The sequence below is a fragment of the Labeo rohita genome, chromosome 7 (assembly GCF_022985175.1).
Source record: "Labeo rohita strain BAU-BD-2019 chromosome 7, IGBB_LRoh.1.0, whole genome shotgun sequence".
Taxonomy (NCBI): domain Eukaryota; kingdom Metazoa; phylum Chordata; class Actinopteri; order Cypriniformes; family Cyprinidae; genus Labeo; species Labeo rohita.
Genome location: NC_066875.1, coordinates 11704553 through 11731493, shown reverse-complemented (window position 1 = coordinate 11731493; position 26941 = coordinate 11704553). Strand labels below are relative to the sequence as shown.

At 35.2% G+C, this 26941-nt stretch overlaps 2 protein-coding genes and 1 long non-coding RNA gene across 3 annotated transcripts; 1 reads left to right on the top strand and 2 right to left on the bottom strand.

Annotated features, from left to right (window-relative positions):
- Window positions 1–10875: 10875 nt before the first annotated feature.
- On the bottom strand, window positions 10876–16354 carry sdr16c5b (short chain dehydrogenase/reductase family 16C, member 5b). The gene is made up of 7 exons (XM_051116068.1): window positions 16179–16354; window positions 15688–16026; window positions 14901–15032; window positions 14720–14819; window positions 14485–14629; window positions 12443–12568; window positions 10876–11447 (listed from the first exon to the last, which is right to left on the bottom strand). The coding sequence occupies exons 2-7, from the start codon at window positions 16006–16008 to the stop codon at window positions 11351–11353; spliced, it is 921 nt and encodes a 306-aa protein (XP_050972025.1). The 5' UTR covers window positions 16009–16026; window positions 16179–16354; the 3' UTR covers window positions 10876–11350.
- A 1918-nt stretch (window positions 16355–18272) lies between these two features.
- penkb (proenkephalin b) lies at window positions 18273–26488 on the bottom strand. The gene is made up of 3 exons (XM_051113654.1): window positions 26377–26488; window positions 26132–26272; window positions 18273–19426 (listed from the first exon to the last, which is right to left on the bottom strand). The coding sequence occupies exons 1-3, from the start codon at window positions 26380–26382 to the stop codon at window positions 18791–18793; spliced, it is 783 nt and encodes a 260-aa protein (XP_050969611.1). The 5' UTR covers window positions 26383–26488; the 3' UTR covers window positions 18273–18790.
- Window positions 19850–24769, top strand: LOC127167533 (uncharacterized). Its single transcript, XR_007827996.1, has 3 exons — window positions 19850–20332; window positions 21178–21271; window positions 23838–24769. It is a non-coding gene; the product is annotated as an uncharacterized LOC127167533 (long non-coding RNA).
- Window positions 26489–26941: the final 453 nt, after the last annotated feature.

The window sequence follows — 26941 nt, the reverse complement described above, 5'->3', positions numbered from 1 at the left end:
TCACACTGATTGTGAATGTGAAACCTTTCAGTGCCATAAAAGAAGAACTCCGATTGTTGTTTAAGTTGCAACAAAAACACTAACGCATTGTTTATATTTTCTTTATTGTTGTCAATCTTTCATTTTACTCCAAATTTACTGAATTTGAAATACCTTTACTTTTCCTGTGAAGAAACTAAAGAAAGAAGTAATTTATTCTGTCTCTTGAGTCTAATGTTTTTCATCTGGATATTTCTAGTTAGTTAAACTAAAACTGTGGTTACCAAATTGAGTCTTTTACACTAAGGAGTGGGGGCGTCTCATCTATCCTGTTAGATTTGGAAGAAGGTGGGTTTTGCAGTTGAAAGCTAGTATCTTTAAAGTCATCTGTACACACACACACTCCAGGTGCCACCGTGTATAGAGTAAATCCTGGAGCCCACTACACCTCATCTATAGCACCACACCGCAACACGATAGACACCAACCAATAACCACTTGTTGTACTGAGACCTAAAGCATTGGGTGGGGGGACTAAGATCCTGTTGCTCACTCAGTCTTCCTTAGGTGTAAGGGTTTAATATTTCCCCCACAAGGCGGTGGCATATTCCCCTCCGTCACATATATCTTAATATATCCTTAATTATAATGGATCAGACAGAACTTTCTGCTTTGGTAAGGGGCGTGGCAGTACTGAAACACTGTCTAAGCTGTTCAGCTGTTCAGTACCCCTTTAAAAAACCTGTAATATTGAGTTAATACAGGTTAAAAACACAAAGCAACACATTCTTACCTCTGAAAGTTTTATAATGGACACTTTCTGAAGAAGCTTGTTTTTATAGGAGTTCTTGCAGAAAATAGTTTTGTGGGAATCGTCATCAGTCTTGAACTATTTGAACTATCAATTATTTTTATTTAAAATGTTTCAAGTCTTAATATTTTTCCTTTTGTTATACTGGGATAAATCATACCGGAATGTATGCTAAAACTGTTGGATGCGGTGCCCCACCTAGACAATTTTTCAATGTATTTTTTCAATGTAAATGCACCTTGAATCTAAAACAAATTTGCCTTTGGGGACAACAAAGTGCATTTAATTTAATTTATTTCATTTCATTAATGAATTCAAAGAGAAAGGCAAAGGCAAATCAACATGTTACTTGTTTTCTGTCCAGTAAGGTAAGAGGAATTGTCTGAGTGGTGTAAATTTATTATTTATTTAAAATGTGGAGTGTATTACACTGTAAATCTAAATGTGTCTCAGATATCCTTTTGAGTGCTCAAAGAACCTCAAAATGTATTTAATGTGCTCTTTTTCTCATAATATGGTTCTTGAAGGATCCATTACAATCATTGCAGGAACTTATGGGACCCTTGAAGCACTTTGTTTCCAGTTCTGAGGTTCTTTTCATTACACTGAGGCCTCAGAGTGCTTTGGGGGTTGTTTGAGGAACTCAGATTTCAAAAAAGGGTTATTGTAAGTTCTGTTATCACTGAAGTGGTTCCTGGAAGATCTTTGTTATAAAAGCCAGCATCTGGAGGAACCCAGAGATTCATGTGACAACAATGAAATGAAACGGATTATTATTATTATTATTATTATTATTCACTCTCAGAAATAAAAGGTACAGTTCTGTCACTGGGGCAGTACCCCAAGGTACTAAAGTGAAAAGGTACATCTTTGTACCTTATACCTACCCCTAAACAGAACATATAAGTACCTTAAAGGTACATATTAGTTCTTTGAAATATTTGTACCTTTTCAGTTTGTACCTTAGGGTACTGCCACAGTGACAGAACTGTACCTTTTTTTCTGACAGTGTTATTATTATTAATAATAATATTATTTACTTTAACCGAGTGGTATGGAACATGGTGAGCATTGTGGCACTTGCCATGTGAAAAAAAAAAAAAAAAAAACCTTGGGCATGATTAGAAAAGACTAATGGTCTTAAAAAATAGTCATGATTGTTCTGTTTACAGTCAAAAAATAAATAAAAAATCTACAAATAAAACTAAAAGTAAGGCCTTCTTATGTCTGAAAACACTGTTCTCAGCAATTGTTCTTAGGGATTATATACATATGTGGCCATACAAGCAGTAGTGGCTGTATCATGGTATTACATATTAAAATCTTTATTTCTTTCCACCATTTTAAATTTTAAATACTTTTATTGTATTTTTAACTTAAATACTGCATTAGCTACAAATAGTATATAACATTTTTTTTTTCTAATAATTTTGTAAATAAATGTTCAACAATTAATATAATAAAATAATTTTGTTTATGATGTTGTCAAGAGGAAGAAAATGTACTAGGGCTGGCGTCCCTACTCACATGCTGTCTGCTGGCTCGCATGCAAGAATTATTTCAAATACAAATGTTAATGGCTAATGGGTAAGAAACAACTGCTGCGTATGACTATCTAATGAAAGGTGGGTAAAGATTCGAAAATTAATATATAGATTTACTATTTTTACAAATTTCTACACTGACATCCTTAACTGTTTTTTTTTTTTTTTTTTTTTTTTTTTTTTTTTTTTTTGTTTGTTTTAAATAATTTTAACCACTAATTTAATAGCCACTGTGCTAACAAATCTAATTAACTTTGTCGGATGAAATGGGGACTATTCATTTACAAACTGTGATTTTTAGTCAGCTTTACTTATTATGTTCGCTTTTAGTCAATGTAACTCTCTCGTTGCATGCTCTCTCTCTCTCTCTATTTTTTTTATTTATTTGTTAACATGTTGGGCTCCATGTCTGTTATTTTTTCTTAAATGCTTTAACTCAGAATGCCTAATGGTTTATTGCTTGTGTTACACAAGGTATAAAATAAATGAGTCAAACAGTTCAGGTCGGGTAGGGCATGGAATTAAATTAGTGATACTGTTGGATAATGGTTTGGGTGTTCTGTTCATTACTGTGGTGGCAGAGCAGGTGCGGATTTCTCCATGTAATCCTATGTCTGAGATTGCTGAGTTTGTAAAGGAGATCCTGGGAATGATCCTCCCATTTGTGGCAATGCAGGTATTTCATATCCTATACTGCTCAAACTGAAGTTACAAGGAGTGACAAAGACGGCGTAATGAAAATGATATGTGTGATAATGTGTTTGCCTGTTTTGTAACTTGTTACAAATTACTTTAATCTACATGCAAGAAAAAAAAAACACTGGGATTGAATAAACTTGTTTGCACTGTGTAGATGATGCTGGACCCGTTCTATCCGATGCATCTCCTTTATCATCTCTGGATGTCTCCCTGTGTCTTCCAAATGTGCCTTCTGCCTCACAGGATACAGGGGCTGCACAGAGCACTGTAACAATTATGTTGTTTTAGTTTATTTTTGTTTGTGTTCAGTTCCTGTTTTATCTGCCTTAGTTATCTAGTTGGTCTCTTTAGTTTTTTTCTGTTTTCCTGCCATTTGTTTAACACTATGGTTACTAATTAAAGGAGAAGTCAACTTCCAAAACAAAGATTCACATATAATGTACTCACCCCCTTGTCATCCAGGATGTTCATGTCTTTCTTTTATCAGTCATAAAGAAATTATGTTTTTTGAGGCCACATTTCAGCATTTTTCTCCATATAATAGACCGGTATGGTGCGCTGATTTTGAACTTCCAAAATGTAGTTTAAATGCGGCTTCAAATGATCCCAAATGCGGTTGTAAATGATCCCAGCCGAGAAAGAAGGGTCTTAGCGTAACGACTGGTTATTTTAATAAAAATACATTTCCATTACATTTATCCGTGACATACAAATGAGGACAATATAAGCAATCAAGCCAACAAAATAGCAAAAATATGCTGTGACATGCCCTGGTTAGTCTACATCAGTACATGTAGCAAGGTTATATACACAGATCAGGCATAACATTATGAGCACTGACAGGTGAAGTGAATACCACTGATTATTTCTTCATCACGGCACCTGTTAGTGGGTGGGATATATTAGGCAGCAAGTGAACATTTTGTCCTCAAAGTTGAAGCAGAAAAAATGGACAAGCGTAAAGATTTTAGCGAGTTTGCCAAATTGTGATAGCTAGACGTCTGGTTCAGAGCATCTTCAAAACTGCAGCTCTTGTGAGATGTTGCAGTGGTTGGTATCTATCAAAAGTGGTCCCAGAAAGGGAACAGTGGTGAACCGGTTGACAGAGTCAAGGGTGAGCAAGGCTCATTGATGCACGTGGGGAGTGAAGGACTGGCCCGTGTGGTCCAATCCAACAGATGAGCTACTGTAACTCAAGTTGCTCAAGAAGTTAATGACGTGCTCTTTTTTTAGTTTGTTAAGGACTACTCATGTTGCCACATTCTGGATTCATTGCAGAGGTTTGATAGAACTGGCTGGAGCGCCTGGGAAAAGAGCCTTGCATTAGTCCAGACTGGCCAGAACAACAGCTTGAACAAGGAGTGTAGCAGGCAAATGTGCAGGACCGGACAATTCTAACAATGTGGTCTGTGAAACCTTGTGGTCTGTGAAACCTTGCCAAGTTCTGTCTTGGCAAGGTTGAGTTGAAGGTGATGGTTCTTTATCCAGCAAGAAATGTCTGTTAGGCATGCTGAGATGCGAGCTGCTATCCTTGGATCATCAGGATGGAAAGAGAGGTAGAGCTGAGTGTCATCAGAAGAGCAGTATGAAAATTCATGTTTCTGAATGACAGAACCTAGTGATGCCATGTTTCTTGAGATGTCTTTTGCCACGAGGATTGACGGGAGGATCTTACCAGTTCTAGGACTTCAACAGCTGAGAGCCGAGCAGTCTCGGTTGAATGTCCACTTGTGAAGCCAGACTGGTTGCTGTCAAATAGATTGTTCTGTGTGAGAAAGGCAGATACTTTGCTAACCACAGCTCTTTCAAGTGTTTTTCCAATGAATGGAATAAGGGATACCGTTCTGTAGTTTTCTAAGAGTACTGGGTTAAGTGTGGGTTTCGCAAGTAGTGCGGTAATCAAAGCCTGTTCTAATGGCGAGGGAAAGATTCAAGTGTGATCGGATGTGTTAATGATGTAAGTGAGTGCAGGTACAACTGAAATAGAAATGGCTTGAAGGAAATTGGAATAAGATCAAGCGGACAAGTAGTACACAGCAAAAAATGCTGTGGGTTATTTTTTTAACCCAACCAGTAGGTTACACATGTTGGTTCACTATGTTGGGTTATGAGATCAATTATAAATGAATAGCGGTCCCATTTAGATTGCTAGCAGTTATAAAGTAATAAAAAAAATTAACAGAACGATTAGCGAAACTGTTTAGAGATGTATTACAGTAACTCAACGTTAATAATGTGTGGTGAAATGTATATATGCCTATATATTTTACTGAAATCACTATCTACCATTACGCCAGGTTAAAAATTGTTGGCGATATTATTTTACAGTTAATTACAGGTTCCAGACTTGTTCTGACTATGGTTTGTTAGGTTGCACTATTTTTTTTTTTATATGGGAAACGGCAAATGCTAAATGCGTCAGTGGCATTCATTTGAACCGCACTGCACAGACCATTTAACTTGTCAATCCAGTATGTAGCACAGTGGCAGCTCAGACCAGCTTAATCCAGTGAGAAGTGCTAAAATGTGGTAAATTCTCTGTTAGAAAAGTCTAAAAAGAGTCCAGTTCTGCCATAAAAAGTTGTGATGGGAGAAACAAAGCTTTTTTTAAAGCTTCGAATCAATTAAACCAATTGCTCCGCAAAATGATTCAATGCGTTCAGTGACACCTGCTAGTCAAATCAGGACAGCGTTTGGAAAGTGACCAGCACTAATTAATTGTAATAACACTAAAAGTGTTTTTATGGTTTATTCATATTGAATATTGTTAAGCATCTTTTAGAATAGGCTCTAATTACAGCCATTTCTCTTATGAAGCTATGACAGATTTGCATGTTTTTTAATGTGTTTTACTAAATGTGTTTATACTTATATTTTCAACAATGGATTCTTTTGTGAAGGAAAAATTACAACAGTGGAATCTCTGCAGGTTAACTGAAACTTTTCAAGGTAAGTAGGGTTTCGTTCATTTCAAGGTTTCATCCAAACTTAACAACCAAATCATTCAATATGTAAGTATGGTAAAATTTATGCAAATTAGTTAACCTAGTGCTAATTTTTGATTAAATATTGATAATTGTAAAACTTAACTAATATTTAAAATGACTGATTTCATGACTTTGCACATAATACCTACCAGTAATAAAGCTAAATAATTGTGTTTATGATATTTTTTGCCATAATTGAGCAGCTCTAACTAGTTCACTAGTTTATCTGAAAAATGTTTTTTTTTTATTTTGCTTCATCTTATCACAGAGGAAAGAGTGGACTAAGAAAATTTTATGCTACTGGATGACACCAGCATTGCTGTACTAATTCCAAGAACTTCTCCCAAGTTTTTATGATTTTCAGTGGGGAGGCAATGGAATAGGAGACCTTACTACAAGCAGTGGATCTGTGTTTCAGACTTTTCGACATGTACATCAACTACCCAAAGCCTCTGCTCCCATGTGGAAGTTTTTGCTGCACACAATCTTTAATATTTCAGGAGGAGTTCCTTCAGCGCAAAAACTCAAAAACTTTAGTGATTAGTGAAAACTTTTATTTTACTGATCATCAGTAGGGGTCCAGCAGCCAGCAATTTGTTTGTTTATTATTATAATTATTACTTTCTTCATTATTATTATTATTGTCATATGTTTATATGTTATGTTTGTTTCATTTGTGTAATGTATGTGCACATGTGCGTGTTTGAATGTGAACTGATACACATTGGTTGGTTTTGAATTCAGTGTACATCTTGAAAATATGTCAGTTGTATGTGCACATTTGTGTGTTTAGGATTTCTTTTTCATTTATTTTGTAAACATTTAATTTACTGTACTCACTAAAACTATTTTATATTAAAAAATATTTGTTAAAAATGTATTATTTGCATACTTAAAATCTGTATTTGAAAACAAACTATTTTCATATTGTAGTTTTAAGTAATGTTGTATAATAAATATATAAATTAATTAATACTGATGTGAATTAATATAAATAATTAACCCAACTGTTAGGTAACTCTTAACCCAACTGGATTTTAACCCAATTCATTGGGTTAAAATAACCCACAGATGGGGAAGGTGCTATACCAACCCATAGTTGGCTTACTAGTTGTGTTATTTTTAACCCATTTTTTAGTGAGTAGGATGATTGGATGATTTTGGAGACTTCTTCCTCTGAGAGTGGAGAGAAGGATGTGAGCGACTGTATCTTCGCTAGTAAGATGTTTTTTCAGTTAATGGTGTGGAGAATTGTGCACTGATGATTGTAATTTTATTAATGAAGAACGTGGAAAAGTCAGCTGTTAGAGTTGATGAAGGAGAAGGACAAAGGAGGGAGGAAAATGTTTTAAAGAGCATGCAAGAGTTAGAAGAATTGTTAACTTGTAGTAAATTGTTTTATTTAATAGAAGGTGCTTTCACACCACATAGTTCTAGGAACTTAGTTATAGGAACTAACCAGCAGGGTGGTTCCTAGAGATCCAATTTCCCCCTCAGCCATTTCCTAGGTTGCAGCAAGTGGCCGACCGTGACATCTTTATGCACAGCATTTACAAACGTCAACAACCGGTAAGTGGAGGACGCCACGATCAGAGCTGTTTTTGGTGTGTGTTGTGTGTTTCATGATAACAGAGATGGAATGTAAACGCACAATTTACGTGATTGAAAGTGCAAAAAGTTGGGCTAAGAGACACAATCTATGACAACTTGCAGTGCTACACATCACAGAGGCTGAGAAAAGAACACAACACTGCAGACAACAGCTAAATGGCGTTATCGCTGTTTCCGCTGTTCGTGGGGTAAATATGCTTACATGGCTTTTTAAAAATTATAGTTCCTATAAAACAGTCTTAGATCCTACTCTGAACATCCTACTCTCCCCCAAACTGAGTTCCTAGAACTAAAACCGTTCCTAGTTACTGCTGTGCCAAAAGGCAAAAAAAGCTGTTACTTCCACAATAGTTCTAGGAACTATGAAAAGGTTCCTCAGGTGCAAAAGCCCCTTCTAACTTTTGATTTTTGGAACTTTTTTGCACCTTCCTTCATTACTTTGGACACATGACAAGCACAGCCCCTGAGAATGACATAGAGTCATTAAAAAAATAATAATAATTAATATGAATATTATAAACTACAATTGATACGATTAAATACTACGCAATGATTGTACTATGATTTAAGTAAATAAAATACGATGATAACAAATTTGTGCATTGTTTCTTTTTGTCAATGAGTTTCGCCTATCCAAAATGTTAGTTAGCAAAGCAGTCCCTTATCGATCCTTTCCCAGAAACACTCTGTAATGTGTGGTCGGAAATGTCATCATTCTCGTGATCACCATCATCATCACCAAGCTGCAGAAGGTTACAAGCTTTATGAATATTGGGTAAAATGCCACAAGCCATGATAATGCTACTAGCATGCTCAGGGAAGGGTTTAATCTTTCTGTAAAGGACACAGAATCACCTTTTTGGCTGGGGTCTTCTGGTTAAGAAGTCCAGGATCTAATTACAGAATGAGGTGCTGAGGCCCAGCCAGTTTAGCTTGTCTTTCAGTTTAGCTGAAAACCATGAACTGTACAAACCATGAATAGAGCTAGTTGAGTGCATATGGGAAGGATGTGTCATCATCACAGGTCAGTGCTGATAGTCTGAATGGCCTGCCACATGCTCCTTCATCTTAGATTGGTTCTTTCTGTTTTGAGGGCAGCATCATATCTTGATGTGAATGCACCATCCCAGCTCTTTAGCAGCCAGTGGGCATTTGCTGTCAGCCACGGCTTCTAGTTGGCACATATGTCACATCATTAATGCACTTTTAGATGTAAGCAGTCACTGTTTCAATGTTGTCTGGTCAGTGAGATGGTTGTAGGTGGCTGCGTCTATAGCTTAAACTCCAGTATGTGTCCTGGAAGCAGTCCTGTAGTGCTGAGGTAACATCATCTGGCCATACTGTGATCTGCTTTTGAACCGGTTTGGCGAGTTTGAGAATAGGTCTGTATGCTGGAATTAGCATAACAAAGATGTGATCCAAGTACCTGAGGTAGGGGTGGGGGAGAGCCTTGTGTGCATTATTTTGTGTTGTATTTTTCTGTTGTGTACACCAGGTCCAGTGTATTCCCTTTTTGGCAAAGTGTGGGCAGAACTTCTATAAAACTGCCTTTACTTGGTTGAAGTCACCAGTTACAATGAAAAACGCTGCCACGGTTGTTGGTTTGTTGCTTGCTGATAAAGCTGTACAGTTCGTGAAGAACATCCTTGGTGTTAGCACATGGGGTATACACAACAAAAATAACAATGCCGTGAACTCCGCAGCAGATAGAAGTGTTGACACTTTACAAACAAGAACTTCACCAGTGACAAACAGTGTTTAGAGACTACATCAGCATTCTTTGTTGATATACCAACACAAGTCACCTCCACAAGGTCTCATTGGTTCTTAGTAGTCTCTGCCGAAGGGTGACAGTTACATGCACTGTCAATTTCCAGAAGGCGCTGGCATTGTAGACATATTGTAGACTCGGGACTTGGCTTGAGACTTCAGTGCAAAGACTCCAGACTTACTTGTGACTTGCAAAACAATGACTTGGTCTCACCTCTGCTCCTAATTAGGTTAGGATAACTTCAATTATTTTAAATAATTTAGGAGCTGAGATCTAATCTTAACACTCATTTGACATGCATACGGCCCAAGATTTATAACCGAGACACTGTCTGCCAAAATTACCATAGACATAAGATAAAGGCAATTAGCTGTGTGGCCTTATTTTTTGTCTTATACAGCACACAGCCTCAACTAAATAAACTGGTCCTCTTAGTCACTCACTGAACAGACACACAGTAAGAAGTGTGCCTACAGTGGGAAACCAAGACTTTGAAGTACTGCAGTACTGGTAAGTGTCTGAAACTAGAACAGGTTTGTCCTAGAAGTTGCTACATGTGCTTTTTTAATTTTTTAAGATGCACCTGTATATATAATCCTAGAAGTCACATGTATAAAAAAAATGTACATGGAACAGATCTGCTTAGTAAAGACAATAACCAATCAACAAATAAATCAAACACAGGGCTATAAATACAAGAGATAACAAACAACTAAATAGGATAACAAGTCAACAGAATACCTGTGTCCTAAATCACCCCCATGCCCTTAAACAGTGCACTGTTTCAAGCAAAAGCCATTTATTTGTAGTGGTGTCCAAAACCATGTTATTGAGTGCACTTATTCAATCCTATTATGCATCGCATTAACCACTGTACAGCTGATGTACACTTAATGACTAGAGAATACCAATGCACTTTGAGGGTCGTGCCGAATAAATTCCTGCATCTCACCAGAAGATGGCTCTTGCAGCTGAATCATCCATCCATCCATTTTCCAAACCACTTGTCCAATGTGGGTACAGTGTAATATAATAACATACAGGTTTAAATTTACATTTTAATTGATTATTAAATAGTTTGATTATCCTTTATACATTCTAGTTTCCATGACAGAGTTCGAGATAAAGTTTTCAATTTTTGCTGGAGATGCCAGTTTAAGTTATTATTATTAAACTGCAAGCACAATCTATGCAAAAGTGCGAGCCCTTCTGGCGCACTGAGTGTCTACATTTGCTCACTCTCTTTCATTCACTCCTTCAGGTGGACTATATTAGTGGACTGATGTTGGGAATAGTGAATGAGTGTATAGGGGGCAATTTCAAACACGGCAAATTATTAACTTTGGAAACCAACAAAGGAACACTTGCAACCAAGGACACAGGAACTAAGCACAGGAACTGAGAACATAGGGACAATGGAAAGCAATTAACATCAAAATAAGAGTCCTAGAACAGATGATTGTGACACCAGTATAATAATTAAGATACATTTATTAATAAGAGCCATAATAATAAACCAAGTCAACTGCTTCCAAGATACAGCCAGTCATTAAATAAGTAATTAAAAGGTATTTTGGTTCTGGTCAACAAGACAAAAACAATAAAAATTAAAAAATCATCTTAACCATCTACAATATTAAATCTCTAAAGCCAAAGAGAGCTTTTCCTAATCATAATGTTTTCTAGGGTGCAATTTAAGTGCAAATGGCTCTAGATAAGTTTATTGCTGTTATTAAAAAAAAACAAAAAAACAAACAAACCTGGTTGTGATTGTAATGGTTAAAACAGTGATGAATGTAAGAAGTGCTTTCATGCTTGTTTTATGTGTAACTATTCCATTCACTCTCTTGGTACTTTGTGGCAGTGCTCTGTTTTGTTTCTGGCACATCTCTCTGCAATTTGTCCAACTGGTCCACTGGTTGTTTATCCATTCCTCTGGTGGTAGAAACTACTTGCTCTTATTTCCATGACCTTTGAACTTAGCCATAAAGTTGAACGCTCCTAGATATTCACCAAGCAGCACACCCATTTTAGTGGGCAAAAGACTGTGACAGAGAAAAGCAAGACAGAAAAGAAAAATGTTATACATGCACAGTGAAATACACACACACAAATGAGACCATTTTTTTTTTTTTTTTTTAGTTATTTCTCTTTTACATGAACCAGAAAGCAGCTTTAGATTTTGGCTTCACTGAGAAGAAGACTCAGTGTCCGTCATACTGTTTATGAAGAGACAGGTGAAAGACAACTCAAGATCAGAGGTTAAAAGATAAGTTTGTCTCGTTTTGTCACAATGTTGTAATGAACAATGTGTACACTTTCACAGTGTTACCTGTACTGACATTATTCCTGTTTATTTGTCAGAGCAAGAAAAATTGACTTCGTACTGCAGGAAGTTGCCTCCTTGTCATTTCCAGCTTATAACAAAAACAGAACAATGTCTAAACACTGCTATGTGACAAAATGTACAGTAAACAAGCTGTAGAAACAAAAAAAGAACTACATTTTTATAAGCTGTCGACCCAAAAAGAGCGTTTAAGAGCAAGAAAATGGAGTGCAACGTGTCATATTACTACAAACTTTGCCCACTGGAGGGAAACTTAATCACGACAGGAAACAATCATTTTTTTTAACCATGTCAAGGGATTATTTCACTATGTAAACCTGAGAGGAGGAGATATATTGAGAAACTAAATTTGATTGGTCTGTGTCAGTGCTCCTTTTCCTTATCTTCCTTTTGTTGGAGAAATGATCCAACTGAATGGCCCAACATCAAATACCCTGACATTCACAACTATTTGTGTCCTTTTTGGGGGTCGACAGTTTATAAAAAACATAGTTCTGGGTTTTTTAGCTTGTTTACTGTACACATTGTCACTTAGCAGCTTTTAGACATAGTTCTGCTTTTTGTTATAAGTCAGAAATGACAAGGAGGCAGCTTCGCACAATACAAAGTCAATGGAGAGCGTAGGATTGTCATTAAAATTTTAAACCTTAAAATTAAAGTAGATCTTTAACCCTGAGGTCCAGCATGACTTACTTCTTCATAGCAATGGCAATGTAGATGCTTCGAGGGATATAAAGATAAACCTGATCCTTTCTAACAGCATCCACAATTTTCCTACATGCATACTCCGGCTCAAGAATAGGCATAATTCTGGGCCATCTGCAAAACACATACACACACACCTGTATGAGCACTATGTCTTTGAAGGCATTTACATCACAGATAAGAGAAACTACAGGAAGATAAGGCATCCCAATGTGCACAAATATTACTCTCAAGTGGCAATTAACTTCCCACATCCAAGCTAATCAGATAACAAAGACAGAGTGTTTCTGAATTTTCATATATATATATATTTTATATATATATATATATATATATATATATATATATATTTGTTTTTTTTTTTTTTTTTTTTTTTTTTTTTTTTTTTTCATTATCTGCACTCACAGAATTTCAAAATACTAGCACATCCATCATTCAAAAATGTCCTACACATTCCCAGGCTCCTTCTGTCTGTCTATGACATATTTTATCTAATTTAAAAAATGCCTGTAGTTACTAATAATACTGTAGCACTCTTTGCTGAACATATTTTAGTTTTAAATTGAACAAATGTACAAAAAAAAAAAAAAAAATCAAATGAACTACACAAACCCTACAATATGCAAAATTATTAACATGACATAGGCTGAATGAGAAAACTGACCATTGAATTTCAGTGCGTTTATGTATTGAACTGACATGCAACCCACCTTTTGGTTGTGACAGAGTTAGAAAACAATTCTTAATTTCATTTAGCATTGGTTTTCACTACTGTCTACAAACAGACCTGTAACCTAGCTTTAGGTTGTGACCCAGTTAGATGATTTGAATAGCAACAAATTCCAAACATACACACATTCTTCCATATTGAGAATGAAAGGAAAACACACACACTCACACACAGATCTTAGAAGGCACTGGTGAAGGCAATTACGTGACCTCTGTCATATTCTGTCTGTCCTACATGAGCATCTCTATTTTAAACAAACTCACATTACTCTTATTTAATCAAAATGCAGTTGAGGTTAAATGTCTTTGATATTTGCAAGTTTTTTCTATAGATATGCAGACCCTGGGTAAAAATGTTTTTTAAGTTTTTCAACATCTTATATAACAATGTAATGCATGTTTAAGTGCACTGCATATCTGATGTTTGTGTGCAGAACAGCCACTGGCTCTGCATTCCCTTACCTCCACTTAAACAAATTTGCATCCCCTCCAAAAGCCTGGAGTTGTTAAGTGAGCAGTGACTCATGGTACCACCACAAAAAGACACGTCACTTTCCCATGTATTAGAGAATTACATGTACATTGTTCCTCACCGGTGGAATACTGTGTATTAATAAGAAATCTCTATGTTCTATGCTAACCATTTCTTATTTGTTCTTGTATATACACTTCTAGTTTTTGTTATTCCTCATTGGTAAGCTGATTTGGATAAAAGTAGCTATTACACGCAAAGTTCTGTAATAAAACTGTAGATGGCGCAGGCCAATAGGTTCTAACTCAATCTGATATGATTACATCATTCATATGGCACAGCTGATTGGTTTCTTTTTGCATCAGCAGCCAATGAGGTTGCTGCCCAACATTTAAATGCTTAGCCAGTGCTTGCTGTAGCAGTTGCAGTGCGCTTAGAAACCCTCGACCTTTCCCAGCTCCACCATCTGCTATGGGTAATTTTATGTATGTTATATATGGAAGTTATTTCATTTATGTTATATGTGCAGCAGCAGTATTTTCTACATGCTCACAGCAGCATATCTGTGCACGCATTGGCATGTATATTACCATGCTAAACTCTCAGAGAATTGTCATGACAGAAATTAATAAATGTAAATGTACATGCTTCTCTGTTGTACTGGTGCAGATTGTGCATGCTACATTGTCACAGATCTAGCATTCATGAATTATGCAGCCATGTCCAAAGGTTTATCACAGAAAACAGTGCACTGAACAATATAGAAAATGTTTAGTTAAGTAGGTAGGAAAAGTATGTGATTATTTTTTAGAAACAGTATGTTTCTTACTTTGTGTTGGCACCATCAAACATGCCAGTGTTAATGAAAAATGGGCAGACTATGGTGGTCTTCACTCCATCACAGCCCATGGCCAGCAGCTCTAGTGCCATTGACTCAGCAAAGCCAACTGCAGCAAATTTACTTGCACAGTAATCTGTACAAAACATTCAAAAGCAAAATTGTCATTTGAAATGTGTACTTATTTTTAAGTGACAGATTTGTATTGTTAACTGAGAACATCTACCTGCCAGTCCGTTTACTCCAATAAGTCCAGCGGAGCTTGCAATACTGACCAAATGACCATGGTTAGCAGCAATCATTGCTGGCAGAAATGCCTTGTACGTCTAAGAGGAGATTTAGGCTATCATGCATACTTTGTTTCAGCATCATTTAGAAACAGACAGACAGATAGTATACTGACATACCCAGAAATGTGCCAGACTGTTGACCTCCATAGACTTCTCTACGAGTGAATCAGGAGATTCCAAGAACTTCTTCCCAGTAACAATTCCTGCATTATTTATCAAAATTGTGATATCACCAACCTCACGCTTTACCTTAATAAAACAAGGGGAAGTCGTGAGTTACACAAGATCATATTAGATTGTCAAAATGTAAACTCACTAAAATGGAACACTTAAGCATTTAATGTTGTCTTAAAGTTGAAAATATCAATAGGTGCCAAAATTAGAAGTTAGTCACAACAGTTGATATAGGTGTTTTTTTAATTTAATTTTTTTTTTTTTTTTTAACCCAACATTTTGATTGTACTTTCTAAATAAGAAAATCTGAAAGAAGAAAAGCTGAAACCATTAAATTATTAATAGACATGGTTTTAAAGATGAAACATTTTACAGTGTACTCAAAATGTACACTGTTTATGGTCATAATGTTTATGGTCATTACAAATTTGGCACCTGTGTAGGTCTTTTCTTAGGTCAGTAGGTCAAAGTAGGCCACTTTTTTTTTTACATCAAATAAATTAAAAGTCTAATCACATTATCACATTAATTAATTTAGAGATTAATTAATCTTAATACACCTAAGTCATGAATGTGAATAAAATAAAATAAAATAATACTGTGTTTAGGCCTATGTCTATACTGCTCAACTATGTATACTGCAATTACCTACACAAGTATGTAAACGGAAGATTCTATGTGGTGTACTTATAGTTTACTCATAGTCTTTAAGTGCAACTGTGTATTCTACCTGGTTTGCGATTCTGTACACTTCCTCCCGGTCGCTGCAATCGCAAGTATATGTGTACGCTCGCGCTCCGTGCGTTTCTTTAATCATAAGAGCAGTCTCTTTATTACCGTCCTCATTAATATCCCACAGCACAAGGCGCGCGCCCAGGCGCGCGAACTCCAGGGCCATGAGGCGACCTATGCCGCTGCCTGCCCCGGTCAGCAACACGATCTCCCCGGACACATTCTTCTTTCGAGTCGGTATAAATAACCTAATCAAAGCTTCTAAACTGTAGACAAGTGACATGAAAAGCACCTGAAGAGTCTCCAAGAGAAAGTTCATGATGATGATGAACAGATCCTAGAGACGAAAGGGTTATACGGTTATAAAGTTTATTCACTTACATCAACAATTGTAAATTTTCGACGACATCACAAATTTAGGCAAAAGTTATTATATAATCGCATTTACTCGTTATCTATTAATGCGCAACAACCATACTGCTGTCTTACCTCACTCGTTTCGATTAGCGCTCACTAATACAATAACAGGTTTGCTCCATTCATTTAGCATTTAACCGAGTGGTTGGTTATTGACCTTCGCTCTGACTGCCCAATTATTACACTTCGTGTTTACCGAAAGACAAAGTTCAGTATTTGTGTAGCGAGAGCACTAACGGGACAGGATGTGATGGGCGCGGCATATTTTTAACCATTTGACGCCCGCGGGCTTCCTTAACAACGCACACATAGGAGAAAATAAACTAACTGCTCGAAGCGACTATTAAATAAACCTTCATCAGCTGTCTTAAATAAATCCATGTGGTTATTACAGCTGCAGCTCATATGATTATGGTGGGGAAATTAATAGGTGGGTGGAAGATTTAGGCATTTACACAACTGGGTTAACATTCCTTTTATAAAAGAATTATGGAATTTAGCTAACTTGTGTTCAGAACCCTATTTTCTGGCATTGAATCTTATCTAAGCCAGCACTGTCAGGATGGTAAACCTTGATCTGTAACAATATTATACATGATTAAGGTCTGTTCACACAAACATTGATGAAGGATCTGAGGATCATCAAATGCTAACTGTGTGTGTGTGTGTGTGTGTGTGTGTGTGTGTTGTTTTGCTTCAAGAGAGCAACCTGTTTTATTTTCTTTTATTTATTCATTAATTCCATTCAGTTATAATCATTTATTTGTTGTATTATTCTGTTTAATTATATAATCATATATATTAATAATGTATTTTTATGTATTAATTTTAATTGTTTATTTATTAGTCATTTATATTATTGTTGTTTTTTGCAGAATTTTTCCAGTTTTGCTTAGTATTATGATGTGTGGTTTCAAGGGATGTTTATCTTCATGAATAACAGATAAAAGGGATATGGGATGTTGTTATGAAGCAGTTTGGTGTAACACTACTTGTGGGATTTGAACTGGTCAGAGAAGTCTGAGCATTGAAACTTCTGGGCTGATAGAAAACTGCTAATTTAATACAGTTTTTGGATACCAGACAATACTTCATGTTAACAGGTTTGGGTATTAGGAAATTTTGCTGACTAGTTGTTCTGTTTCCAGACAAAACGGATAGTTTCTGAGAGGATCTGGCATCCGGGGCTGGATCTTATCTGACCTGGAGGCATGATTTAACACCATAATCATAACAATATACAGCTTACAAAAAAAGAGAGAGAAAGAGAGAGTAACAGTGAATTTTGTCCAGCTGTGGATGTTAATATAGTTATGTCAGTACAGGTATCATCCTTGGTTTGCGCAAGCATTCAGTTATTAGGTTATTGCATTTCAAATAAACAGTGTATGTATGTGTGAATTTCATGTGACTTTTCACCGAACAAAGGTTATATCTTGTCTCGATATCATTGACTTTCATAGTCCTTAAGTGAAAATTAGTGTAGTAAAAGTGGGATTTGGGAAGAAGATACACTTCTGCTGTGAATTTCCGTTACTCATATGAGTGAACTATGGACAGTTTTCTTGATAACCCTTTGATTTTATATGCCCAGTAAGATAGACAAAATACATTAGACTTTTATTTAATGCCTGGCAGAGCTCTTGTTTAGCAATCGTAGGGTTATGGTTATGCTAAGGATCAAAGGTAAGAGACATCTGGCTTAGATATGCTATGTGTAAAGCACTCTCAAATAGAGACAGTGATAACATGCTGTAGTTTATTGCTTCACCACACTAGTGGTGCTTGAAATCTGTATAATAAAGTCCTTGCATGGTGAATTTTCCATGCAGGATAATAATTTTGAAAACTGTTTCACAAATTCAAATCCCCCTGAAAGTGTACTGCCTCTTGCCTTGAATGTACGAGCTTCATGATAGCCATGCCATTGGTAGAAGTGCTTTTCACTGCTTACTCACATCATAAAACATGCAATTACACTGGCACTTTCAAATAAACATACTTGGTCCAGAGACATCATCATAATCTCAGCACAGTTTAGAAGAGGTAATGCAACTTGCTTTTACTCGAAAACAAAAGGCTGCTGAGGCACAAACCTCAATCAGAGAATGCTGATGTCTTATGCACAAAGGATTGGCATTTCTATTCAAGAGGCACATTCTAGTGCAGTTTCGAGCAGTTTATTCAAGCTATACAGCAGATGACAAGATGACAGACTGGTACCCAAAAAAATATACATCTGTGTAAGACCAGTGTCATGAAGAAATAATCACAATGTATTGGAGAAGTAAATGTCTGTCTTATTTTCTTTAAAATTTTCCTCTTGTAAGACTTAATGAATGTCCCATGCAAACCAGAATTGTAGTGTTGATTAAAAAAGGAAAAATATGGTTGTGATAGAGCATCAGTCAGAAGTAGGTAATCTTGATTATTAAAATCTGCTACACAACTTGTAAATGTAAATTTGAATTCAGATTCAATATGTAATGTTAAGACAATATATCCACGGTCTTTGAGGTCTTTAAGTTTTATTCACATTAAATCATATTACCACAATAAAGACATAACAAACACTTTATTAATACATTATGACCGCATTTAAAGCGTATTTCCTCTGTCGGTTCACAGGTGGTATTTAAGGGGCTAGAGAGGAAGTGGACTAGGGCACAGCAGAAAAGACCATCTTAAAATTCCATGAATCCACCATACCTCTTTTCTATCTCTGATGAATTTTCATCTTCCTCTTGGGAGCGTTTTAAGAAGCCTCCATAGCGTTTAGACTCCTGCCACCACTGCGGTCGACCTACACGCCTCATGAAGCCCCCATATCGTTTTTGTAATGCCTTAACCTCACTCTCCAAGTCATAAAGCTGTCCCCTCTTCATAAAGCCCCCATAACGTTTTGCCATACCCTTTACACCCTGTGCTCCTCCCTTTGAATCAAGGACATCTGTCTGAGCCTCCTCCTCCCTCTCGCCATCAGCCTCAACTTGATTTGTCAGCATTTCAACATCATGATTAGTCAGGATTGCTCTGCCCTGGTCAACGTCCTCTGGCTCCAGCCCATAGAGCTCTGCAGTCTTCTTCATGAATCCTCCATAACGCTTCATGAAGCCTCCATAACGCTTCATAAAACCCCCATACCGCTTCATGAAGCCACCATATTTTTTGTCTACTGGGTGCTGTTGGGTGTCCAAGTGTTCAGTTTCTGTGGATGCTCCATTACCCTCAGGAGTGTTATCAGCATTCTGCATAAAGCGTTTGCACAAACTCCAAGAGCTGCCTGCATTCAGATGCTCCTCACATTCCACCACACATTCCTGTGAAAAATGTGAAAATATAGTCAATGAGACAAACAGAACATTCTCAGAAATTAATGGATGTCTCTTTTGGCCAGACACTAATGTCAAAAAGAGGATATGAAATGCCTGCTCAAACATTTTGTTTCTCCCTCACCCTTCATCTATCAATTTATAACTGGGCAATATGCAAATGAGCAAGTGTGTTTTGGGTGATATGGGGATGAGTAGGTGTTGAGTGTTTGCTAAGCTTGTGGGAAACCATGGAAACACTAATACAGAATGACATACTGAATTTGAACAAAATACACAAATACCTTACTCTCTCCAACACAAAAACATAAATTTTTAAATGTTATAACATTTGGTGAAATTAGAAGCATGTAGAGAGCAGGATCCAGTTTTTCATTCTTTAATGTTGTACAAATAACAAAAGTACACAAAGCACTGGAACTAGGAAACATAACAAAACTGAGCCAAAACGTAAGCTCCATGTAAAAACAAGACCTGACACATTAACAAGTTAAACACAAGGGCTTATATACCGCATATATATACCACCTCCCCTCTCCCGTCATGCCAAAGGACACCAAAATAAGTTTTGAAAAACTGTTTCGGCCTGGATTACACTGTAAAAACTCCAACTTGCAAATTGTTCACTCAGTTTAAAAATGTAAGTCAAGTGGACACATTTTTAAGCAAAATGTTGAGTTTACACATAAAAACAAGTTAACTCAATGTTTACTATATTTTTTTCAATGAACACAAATAAGAAAGTTGAGCAAACTCAGTATTTTTATTTCTTCATTTGAGCGGTCAACTTGACATTATTGCCTATGCGCAAAGTGCCGTCGCTGAACTATACACGGAGTTTACTGCTTCAAATATAAACAACCATGGCAAAGGGAGTGGATGTCTTCTTTTAAGGTAAGTTCTTTCTGCCCAGATTTAATATAGAAAATAAGCCAAATAAACTACACAGTTAGGTTTGTAAATGTTCTTTAAAGAAAGAATAAACATTGTTGAATGAAGTCTGTCGGCTAACTAGTTAGCTAGCTTTGTTTTTCCAAGCACGATCAGCTAATGTTAGCATTTGCAAGGTATGTATACAGATATATTTTTATAGATACAGTTCAAATGTCGATTAAACGAGTATATAATTAACCAGATAGAGGTTAATTATGTGTTGTATTTCGTTGTGCTAGGCGATATAACTTACTAGTTTATCTGGCACACAGTTGTTGTTGTTGTTTTGTTTTTTGTTTTTTTTTTGGTTTTTTGTGAATCCGCGATACTGGTGCATATATGTAAAAGTGCAAGACGTGTAAGATGATAAACGTGTTTATTGACACAACCGAAGCGTGCAGAAAATATGCGATCACAGATTCATCTCTCTGTAGCAGCTTAGTTCGCTTAAATTGTCAAATACACATAAAGTTATGTCAAAATGTGATTATTACGTTAGCGTCATAAACCTGCTGATAGTTGTTCCGTTAATGTTACAAAAAAAATAAATAAATAAAAAGCTAAGACAACACTCACTCCTCTTGACTGAACAAATTTAGCAGCTTCAATAAGAGTCAGTTTATTCCATACAGTGAAGATATGCAGTATTTTTTTATACATGTATTTTTTGTATTATTTCTGACTTATTTCTGTACTGGTAAAAACTAGTCCTTATCCAGAATTTTATTATTATTATTTTTGTTATGTTTTAAACATGTAATGTCAATATTTAGTAGGAAATATATATTTTTTTTTTTTTACTGCAGGACACAAAGCCAGAGGATGTCCACACCAAGGGTATGAAGATGAGCATCTTAACTATTACTGGAAGATGATGTTGTCATCCATTCAACCCTAAAGGTGCCTAGGATGTAGTACTAGAGACGCAGATTGTGTTGGAATATATACATGGCCTTACCACTGCTGTTGCTGTCCTCTTTGGCTTAATTTAGATCATCCAAAAAAATTAAAAAATTCTGTCATCATTTACTCACAGCCATGTCGATCCAAACCCATAAGACATTTGTTCATCTTTAATACACAAATGAAGATATTTTTAATGAAACCTGAGATATTTCTGTCCATTCACTGAAAAACTATTCACCTAAAATTCTGATGCTTCAAAATGTTCATAAAGAGATTGTAAAACAAATACATAAGAATCGAATGGTTTAAACAAAGTCTTCTGAAGAGACGTGATCACATTACACAGCACGCATTTCACACTAAATGCTGCTCCATCTCTGCAAGTGCTGTGAGTTTGAGCCTTATATAACATGTATTAAAAAAAAAAAAAACAGAAATTGTATTATATTTTAGTTTTCTATACAGTGATAGCTTAAAAGATATGTCAATTAGCACTGCATTATAAGTACACTCTAAAAAGATGGTTCTTTAAAGGTCTATTTAGAACCGAGTTTAGGTATTTTTTTTTTTATTCCTGGCTTTTAAAAAAAAAAAAAAAAAAAAAAAAAAAAAAAAATTGTAACTGTCAAAACACCTCATTACTCATTTTCTGGACATCAACTATCCAGCTACACAGACTATCAACACAGTTTCAACAGGTGAAGTTCTTTCTAACAATGTCTATAAAATATTAACTTTCATATTGTAACTTGTTTCCCATTGCCAATAATGTCTTTTTCTTTTTTTTAGGTTCTTTTTTGTGTGACCAGCTCTGTTCGGTTAAGGATACTCTCTTCTCCACTAAGTAATAGAGGTAATGAGTTTATTCATTGTTAGATTTTTCTTAAAATTATTACTTGAGTCTATGCTTAAGTGTTAAAGCTATATAAAACTATCCTAAGATCCCACTTTAAATCACTTTTTCTTTTTTTAATATTTTGAAGGGCATACTGCTTATATAAAGGCATCACAGAGGATCCTGAAGATACATTATTCCTGGAAATTTTGTCATTTATTTTCTATTTCTATTTTTACTTTCTGATGTATTTTTTTCATGTTCATTGTCAACTGTCATTTATTATTTGTATTTAGCCAATAACTGTTTTTAGAGCATTTTCATTTTTGCTTCAAGTTCATGTCAATTAAAAAAAATAAAAGTACCTAACTGAAACTACATGCTGTTTTGTTTAGTTTTTGTGTGAGTGTGTAAAACCCTAATACAGGCTAAAATACATTATAGGAAAAACAAAAATGTTAATAGATAATATATGTAAATAATATTAATAAGTAAAACTAGTATCAAAGGTATAAATATACTAATATTAATGAAAATAAACTATTTTCAAATGTACTATTTTCTAAATCCTATTTCATGCATCCCTACAATTGCGTCTCTTCAGGAGACTTAAACTGCTCAATTCATATTAACTTATATATTTATTTAATTATTTATGATCTCTTTATGAACGCTTTGACGTTTTGGGTGAACAGCCTTTCAATACAGAAGTCTCTCAAATTTCATTAAAATATTTTAATTTGTGTTGAGTGTGAACAACGGATTAGAACAACATGTGAGTGAGTAAATGACACATTTTCAGAATAATTTTGGTTGAATTATTCCTTTAAGTGTTGTGTTAATAGTTGAAATATTTTGCTTCTTGATCCAGTGTGTTTGTTGCATTATGGATGCACCAAAATAATAGATGGAGCAAGATGAATGTTTAAATGACGGTAAAGTTTAGCTTCCTTTAAATTATATAAAAGTTTTTTTGTGACTTTTGATTTAAAACTTTACTTAAGGCTGCAGAATTTTAATATTTTTAATGTTACATTTTTCTGGCACTTAAAAAAATAATTTTTAAGTGTGTGTTTTTTGTTTAAGAGTGTTTTTATTGTAAATAGTCACATCCTAGTTACATCATAGTTTGAGTGGAGAAAAGCTAAATTGTGTTCATTTTGCAGAATGCCAATAAATACTTTCTGTAATGATGACAAAATCTTGTTTGTGTTATATTTACAGTATTGTTCATACTGCATGCATTTGTATTCTTAAAGGATGTGGAGGAGCATACAATGTGGCTTAGAGTCTGGATGTAAGATTTAAAGTTATACATTTAAATAGTAAAAAAATGCAGTTGAGTTGGCTTAAAATACTAAAGCAACCGGCTGCAAAGCTTTTTTTTGAGGTTACTGAACTTCAAGCAAAAAATTACTGGCACAACTTAGTTCTTGAAGTTCAGTAAACTCCAAAAAGCTTTGCAGCTGGTTACCTTAATATTTTAAGTTGAGTCAGCTTAACAATTTAAGTTAATCTGCTGCAAAGCATTTTTGAGTTTACTGAACTTCAAGAACTAAGTTGTGCCAACTCTGACTGGTAGTTCACTCAGCTTCACTGAAGTTCACTGAACTTTTATATATGAGTTGGCACAACTTCCCTCCTTTAAAGTTGAGTAAACTCAAAATTGCTGTGCAGCAGATTAACTTAATTTTTTAAGTTAACTCAACTTTTTATTTTTTACAGTGTATGAGTTGAAAGTGGGCCTGGGTTCTGGGGCAATGGAGGAACAGGACACCACAGAGGTGCCAGGGGAGCAGGAAACCACCACAGAGAAGGAGATCACCAGAGGAGAGAAGGAGACCACAGGGATGCTGGCAGATCAGAGTACCACAGCAGGGAAAAAAAAAAAAACAGCCAGACTACAGAACATTTTGGTGTAGGCCTTAGTGGTGCTCATACCTCGCCGAAAGCCTATGAGTTCATCTGCTGCATTCATTGTTGGTCAGGACTTGTTCAGTAAACTTCAGTGAATTAAGAAACATGAAGAATGCAGGATCCAATCTCAGATTTAATGTTGTAAAAACAGCAGAAGCACACAAAACACCGGAACAATGAAATACAAATACAACAGAACAGGACAAACCAAAACAAGACAAAATGAAAATAAATGAAACAAAGCAAAACAACAAAACAAACCTCTGAAACAAACAACAAGATCTGACACATGAACAAGTGAAACACATGGAACAAAAAACTAAACATTAAAAGTCCATAACACAAGCACAAATAACAGGACAATAAATGTATAATTTACATTAAATTTTCTGACATGCTGCTTAGATGACACACTGACAACAACACCATATTCAACCAAAAATGAAAAATCTGTAATTACATTCACTCCTTCATACTATCTATCTATCTAATAATAATAATAATAATAATAATAATAATAATAATAATTACAATAACTCAATGTTCATACCAAGCTCCAAAAAGACAAAACACAACACAATACTTGGTGGAGCTTGACATATTTTTTCACATATGTTGTACGTGAACTTTCATTGTATAGAAAAGAGATGATTTTTTTTTTTTTTTTTTTTTTTTCTGAAATCGTTGTATCTGTGTGTGTCATATTCAGTTGAATAAAAAGTGATGTCAAGGGTTTATATTCAAAATATTACAATTGCTAGTATTTATTTGAACACTTAACATTTAAGCAAATACTTCAGTTTGGATATTTTCTATGTTAGTGGGGATCAACCTTATGCACTGCAACCCATTATTTACAGTAATCTCCAGGTAAACTGAATTACTCTCCATGACCTGCAGGCAGAAATACTAGTTTCATTCATATATCACATATAACACATTTTAAGTTATTATATATTGTTGCTTTAAATAAAGTAAGCCTATAGCCTTTTTTAAAGATGTATAAGATTCTGGCAAAAAAAAAAAAAAATCTTACTTGATCACATCATTATTCTTTTGAACCATTAGAGATGATTAATATTAACAGCAGAGAACATCTTCAGTTCTGATAAGCCCTTAAAACTGTCTCATTGTGTCATTCTCATAATATTTTCCTGATTTTGTAACCTGTATTTGTATTCTCAGTTGTACTCACCCCTGGCATTGCATTTTTGTTTTGTACGTTCCCTACAACATTAATAATAATAATTAAAAAAAAAAAAAAATCTTTCAGTTCCGACTACGCAATTTTGACTCAACTCGCTGTTCTTTAAGGTCGGATTTAAGGTAAATTAGTGCAGCCTAGTGGTGATCTGTCTCACAAACAGTCTGGTAGAGCATTAGATATTTTTTTTCCCCTCAGATCAATTCAGGATCATAATAATAGTCTACATGTGGCTGTAAAATCCATAAATTTCTATAGGCTACTAAACATGTAAAAGGCTGTAAAATTATTTAATATTCACAGTGTTAGTAGACAGTCTGACATGAACGGCGATAAATAGGAGTGTAAACAGTAACTGTTCAAATGACTGTTTATTTCCTGAAAATAAATTCAACAACCATAGACCCGTACCTATAAACATATGAATATATGAACTGTTGTCAGGAAAAAAAAATCGACTATCTGTTCGACTTTTGCCAAGCAAGAGTTAAATCATCTTCCAGCGTTTTACGAATAAGTCATTATAGACGAATTACCTAATAAATTACCTAATTTAATAATGTCTTACAACGACTATCTGGCAAATTAGCTTCTTGGGAGTGCTGTAATAATTAATGAAATTATCAAACAAAAAAACAAATATAACAAGATTTCTGTAAAAAAAAAAAAAAAAAAAAAAAAAAACAAAAAAAAGTATGCAAATAGCTTAAATAAAATGTACTAATAAACCTTTAGCAAAAGGGCGCTTCAGATCAGGAGACAGCCATACTTTTAATATATATTTTTGCATTTTTACGCGAATGAACTTTAAATAAGTAACCTGTTTTCATCCCTGTTCTTCACATATACGTGGTTTTATTAATATATGTGTATATATGCATTAAAACAGTAGACTTACTATTGAGTGTATTTTTATGAGTTGAAGAGGCAGTTGCTGCGAGCAGAACGCGCAGTCTTCTCCACAGTCTGCGCTCGCAGTCAGCGTCAGATACGCACTCAGCAACAGTGTCCACCTGGAGCTTACGGGAACTGTCAGGGTCTTTAGGAAAAAAAAAAAAAAAAAACCACTGTTTAATGCTTCCTTTCACAATTCATATCACTGGAAATAAATATAACATTTTGTATTTAAGCAGCTTTACTAACCTTCATTACTGCGCCAGTTACTCCAGTCTGTTTGGTGCATGTAAGATCTCGTCAATACTAAATGTGCTAGTGTGCGTTACTCCCTAGAGTGGAATAGAGTGGAGTCTTTGGGGGAGAGCGAGAGAGAGAGAGAGAGAGAGAGAGAGAGAGAGAGAGAGAGAGAGAGAGAGAGAGAGAGAGAGAGAGAATATAGCGGCATAAGGGGAAATTTAATCAGTTTACAAAACCAATAAAGCACTACACAGAAATAAGCGAATTTATTCAGTGAAATTCTAACATTAGAAGATATAGTTCCTGACAAAACATAACAATATTATGCGTGAAAAATAACAATTGTCTGTGGGAGTTGCGCAGTTTTTTTTTTTTTTTTTTTTGGTGTGTGTGTTTTGAGTGTTTAGAGTACAACACGCTTTTACATTTACTGTTCACTTTATGTTAAACAGTAAATCTTAATGTTTTATTATTATGCATTACCAATGTGCAGTTTCTGACAGTGGTTTATTTATCTTTATCAAAGAACATTTATGATTTATGTTTGCAAGTTAGATTGTTCTTAAACCTATAG

What these genes read in the sequence shown, in the direction of transcription:
- penkb (XM_051113654.1), bottom strand. An exon ending in TCATAAAAATACACTCAATA is followed by an intron (nt 19,427 to 26,131) that starts GTAAGTCTACTG and finishes CATTTTTCACAG; the next exon opens with GAATGTGTGGTGGAATGTGA.
- sdr16c5b (XM_051116068.1), bottom strand. Translation starts at nt 16,008, where the DNA reads ATGAACTTTCTCTTGGAGACTCTTCAGGTGCTTTTCATGTCACTTGTC. An exon ending in TGTACAGAATCGCAAACCAG is followed by an intron (nt 15,033 to 15,687) that starts GTAGAATACACA and finishes TGTTTTATTAAG; the next exon opens with GTAAAGCGTGAGGTTGGTGA. An exon ending in TTTGATGGTGCCAACACAAA is followed by an intron (nt 12,569 to 14,484) that starts GTAAGAAACATA and finishes TGTGTTTTGCAG; the next exon opens with ATGGCCCAGAATTATGCCTA.